The 5,130-nt window shown below is 34.4% G+C and overlaps 1 protein-coding gene across 1 annotated transcript in view; it reads right to left on the reverse strand.

The window, feature by feature from the left end:
• The window catches only part of LOC106476800, a gene marked incomplete at both ends in the record, with an annotated part of 12,136 nt that overhangs the window by 5,020 nt on the left and 1,986 nt on the right, over positions 1 to 5,130 (reverse strand). Inside the window, one exon of the mRNA XM_013937425.1 lies at positions 277 to 343. Within this exon, the coding sequence (XP_013792879.1) occupies positions 277 to 343 (67 nt within the window). The remainder of the gene's footprint in view (positions 1 to 276; positions 344 to 5,130) is intronic.

The raw sequence follows: 5,130 nt of genomic DNA on the forward strand, positions 1-5,130 counted from the left end.
CATAGATGTATGAAAAGTCAGAAAAACAACTTACAATCATCAGTTCAGTACCTTAGCTATTAATAACATTTTCTAGTACGGAATATAGGCCTTCAATATCTAAAACACGTCTATAAACGATAGTACGGAATATAGGCCTTCAATATCTAAAACACGTCTATAAACGATAGTACGGAATATAGGCCTTCAATATCTAAAACACGTCTATAAACGATAGTACGGAATATAGGCCTTCAATATGTAAAACACGTCTATAAACGATAGTAAATGTCTCACCGATAGGATCTTCGTCTAGCCATTCCATCCGTGACTGAGGAGCGACAACACTTGGATCCACCAGAATCTAGAACAAATAAATAAGTAATCATTAAACATGATATCTAAAGAATAAGCTTCTGATCAATCACGGATATACGGAGGGTTAAGTACGTTATATCACGGATATACGGAGGGTTAAGTACGTTATATTAAAATTATTTTGAATAAGTAAATCACAATGTCACTCAACAACCATGACCGATATAAAGTTGCGGTGGAGCGGCATGTATAAGTACTACATTTTGCCGTTGTTTGGCATGTCATAGGTAGAGTGGTGGCACCGAAAACTGGGAAGGGTATGTGATGGTTCTTTCCGACGGAAAATATTCCTATACTCAGATCATAAAAAAATTTTTTGAGATAGAAGATTTATAAAAATATTACTACACTCAGATAATAAAAATGTGTTCATATCGAGGATTTTTAAATATGTTCCTACACTCAGGTCATCAAGATGTATTCAGATCGAGGATCTATAAAATACTCCTACACTCAGATCGAGAATTTATATAAATATCCCTACACTCAGAACATCAAGATGTATTCAGATCGAGGATCTATAAAAATACTCCTACACTCAGATCAAGAATTTATATAAATATTCCTACACTCAGAACATCAAGATGTATTCAGATCGAGGATCTATAAAATACTCCTACACTCAGATCGAGAATTTATATAAATATTCCTACACTCAGAACATCAAGATGTATTCAGATCGAGGATCTATAAAAATACTCCTACACCCAGATCGAGAATTTATATAAATATTTCTACACTCAGATCATAAAGATATGTGGAGATCGAGGGTTTCTAGTTTTCAAGACGAGGAAATCCCTTTTATTTAATTGCATTGGAAAACAAAAGAATATGGATCAACTTGGGACACCAGGACAATTAAGCAAGAGACCTGCAACAATTCGTATTCCGATTGTGGTGAGAAAAGTGCGGTGTCCTGTAACAGGTGAGAATCCAAGAACAGAAAGATTAGTGGTAAAAGCCGTCCACATGCCCCAGATAACACTACACAACATAATCAAGAAAGATGTCAGTCTCGAAGAGTGACACAATTCACAAGTAAACAAGCTGCTTCCACGACATATCTATTCAACCGTCGCATACCTCAAACAGCTGGATAATGATATGGGTATTCATGCTAGTTTATCCAAACACTTTCCAGTTAGCATCCGGACACATCGCCTATGGGAATTTGTGCAATCGGACTGTTGAAATGGGCATTGGTAAACTGTTGTTTTTCTAATCTACATGGGTTATGGATAACCTGCAGGGAGTAGTGGTGGGTTTTGGACATGACAGCCTTATGACGTAGTATTTTGTAATAGAAATTACGGCTATTTTAAAGAACATCACTGTATTTGACGACATGGACTGTAACGTCGTAATGAGACTCCAAACTCGTTTTAATATAACATATTCACCTTCTATATTTATTTGTTGAAAACCTGTGTCAAATCAAATGAGTTTTTACCCTAAAAACACAAATATAACAGCTTCTGTAATATTATTCATACTAAACTTAAACCTAACCTAGAATATTATAACATACCTTTAGTATTATGTTTTATTGTATTTTTTGTTGAACGTTTGTTTCATTAATAGTTTTAATTAAAGTGTTTAATATCTATATGAAACGTTTACTTTTATTTCCACATCTTATTATAATATATTCATTGTTTATTTTATGTTATATGATTTTAAGATTACCCAAAACAGTCTCTTGAAATACGACATCGTTTATAGACGTGTTTTACATATTGAAGGCCTATATTCCGTACTATCGTTTATAGACGTGTTTTACATATTGAAGGCCTATATTCCGTACTATCGTTTATAGACGTGTTTTAGATATTGAAGGCCTATATTCCGTACTATCGTTTATAGACGTGTTTTCTCCTTGTGTAGTTTTTAATGTAATTGTCTTTAAGTTTCAATGACACGCTCTCCTTGTGTAGTTTTTAATGTAATTGTCTCTAAGTTTCAATGACACGCTCTCCTTCTGTAGTTTTTAATGTAATTGTTAATTGTTTTTCATTTTAATTGCGAAATTTTGGAGTTGTTACATTTGTGCAACATTTGACCCTACCGTTCATGTAGAACAAAGATATTATCAAACAAAACTGTGATAAATGTAATCATCAGATAGCGCAAAAATCGTATAGATAACAACTGTGTTTATCACAAAAAATAACACAAGCAACTTTGGTTATGTTCAATATATGTTCGGAATATAGACCTTCAATATCTAATGTAATTGTCTCTAAGTTTCAATGACACGCTCTCCTTGTGTAGTTTTTAATGTAATTGTTCCTAAGTTTCAATGACACGTTCTCCTTGTGTAGTTTTTAAGGTAATTGTCTCTAAGTTTCAATGACGCACTCTCCTTGTGTAGTTTTTAATGTAATTGTCTCTAAGTTTCAATGACACACTGAACACGGTCCGCAATTACAGTTATGGACACGTTATAAATTTGTACGAGTCGGCTAAGAGTGCGGCGGGTTCTACTTACTGGTTGCTCTTCCTTTGATCACAGTTCAAAATTAGGGATCCCTGACCTGGTTGGCTATTTCGTCCAGGTGTCACATACTGGTGCACTTCAGATTAAAAATGCCAACTTGATAAGATCATGTTTTAGTGTTTAAAATCTTATTTCAATATGAAAGCAGCAATATAGCTTATAAAAACTAATTATCAAATATTTGTTTAATTACAGATAGCAACTACAGTTACAAGGTGGCGTTGGCCACAGAAGAAGCTTTTATAGCATGCCCAGTTTCCAGGGTACTTCCCATGGACGTGTCTGAATAGAAAACGTTTTAAAAAATATGTTGCAGGGTTTGTTTGACTTCGGGTATTTGTGCAAAGCTAGACAAGAGCTACCTGCGTATGGCAGTCTCTAAGTTTGAACTGTGAGTCTAGAGGGATGACAACCACCGTAAACTGTTAGGTTACTGTAATCAACTGGTGGAATAATATTGTCACTCTTATATCGCACCTGAGGCTCTAAAGTATGGAGCACGAGTTTGCAGCAAACCCCGAACCTTCGGAACAACAGTTTGGTACACTAATACCAGGCCACGCCCGGCTCTAGGTTTCAATGACACACTCTCCTTGTGTAGTTTTTAATGTAATTGTCTCTAAGTTTCAATGACACGCTCTCCTTGTGTAGTTTTTTAAGGTAATGATCTCTAAGTTTCAATGACACACTCTCCTTGTGTAGTTTTTAATGTAATTGTCTGTAAGTTTCAATGACACACTCTCCTTGTGTAGTTTTTAATGTAATTGTCTGTAAGTTTCAATGACACGCTCTCCTTGTGTAGTTTTTAATGTAATGATCTCTAAGTTTCAATGACACACTCTCCTTGTGTAGTTTTAATGTAATTGTCCCTAAGTTTCAATGACACGCTCTCCTTGTGTAGTTTTTAAGGTAATGGTCTCTAAGTTTCAATGACAAGCTCTCCTTGTGTAGTTTTTAATGTAATTGTCTGTAAGTTTCAATGACACACTCTCCTTGTGTAGTTTTTGCGGAAGGAACTTCCAGGGTTCGAACCCGCGATATATCAAAAACTTGGGTCAAGTATGTGTCGCCGTGTCATCGAATTTTACTGATACATTTTTATGAACAATGACGTGTCCAGAGTCGTGTAAAACGGATCCTCTCCATACGAGCATTTAATAACTGTGAATTTGATTATAGAATTTTCTTCTTTTACACAAGCATAAATAATATGGTGGAGCAGAAAGTGTTCGGAAAATAAACTGATTTCTTTCTCTTGGTTGATTGTGTGACTGTATTGTTGCCGCCAGAGGGCTATCTTGATTATTTTTACTTTGAAGAAGTTAGTATTTGGTTCTTGGAGATCGATCTAATAGCCTATATAAATTCAGTTATTAGGCTTATGCATAAATAAACAAATAGAAAAATTATATATATATATCCATCTGTATATATTTGGTTTTGGTTTCATTAATTGTTTTTTAAAAAGTAGAGGCTAGCTCTAATCCAAAACTGAAATATATTTGATATTTTGACATACATATATATCTATTCAAAATGTGATATTCGTATATTTCCAGGTTAAGTCAATAGTTATGTATATTAAGTTCCCATTTCTTCGGGTATGATGTTGAAAACAGAATGATAAGTCTAAAATACAATTTGGACAGGAAATCCTTATTTTGAAAACAACATCCCGTTGCTAACTCCGTCACTGTTGTAATAAAACATGAGTCAGGGCTTCAAAACTTGACATAGATCTATTAATATAGGCCAAGTGTATCATCGTAGATGTATTGAACTTATTAATTATAGCATTTTCAGGTCATTATCTCTATTGAAAGTATAGATCGGTGTTATCCAGCAGCTTCATAACACTTGTAATTGGTTAATGATATACACTGGGAGTCATCCAGCAGCGTGATAACACTTGTATGAAACTGTCTGATTAAATATATAGTAAACAAGTCGTTTCTGTCGTCACACAAGCACTACGTATGAAACTATCTGACTAAAAATATAGTAAACAAGTTGTTTCTGTCGTCACACAAGTACTACGTATGAAACTGTGTGATTAAATACATAGTAAACAAGATGTTTCTGTCGTCACACAAGTACTACGTATGGAACTGTGTGACTAAATATATAGTAAACAAGTTGTTTATGTCGTCACACAAGTACTACGTATGAAACTGTCTGACTAAAAATATAGTAAACAAGTTGTTTCTGTCGTCACACAAGTACTACGTATGAAACTGTGTGATTAAATACATAGTAAACAAGATGTTTCTGTCGTC

The sequence above is a fragment of the Limulus polyphemus genome, unplaced genomic scaffold, assembly GCF_000517525.1.
Source record: "Limulus polyphemus unplaced genomic scaffold, Limulus_polyphemus-2.1.2 Scaffold11641, whole genome shotgun sequence".
NCBI lineage: Eukaryota > Metazoa > Arthropoda > Merostomata > Xiphosura > Limulidae > Limulus > Limulus polyphemus.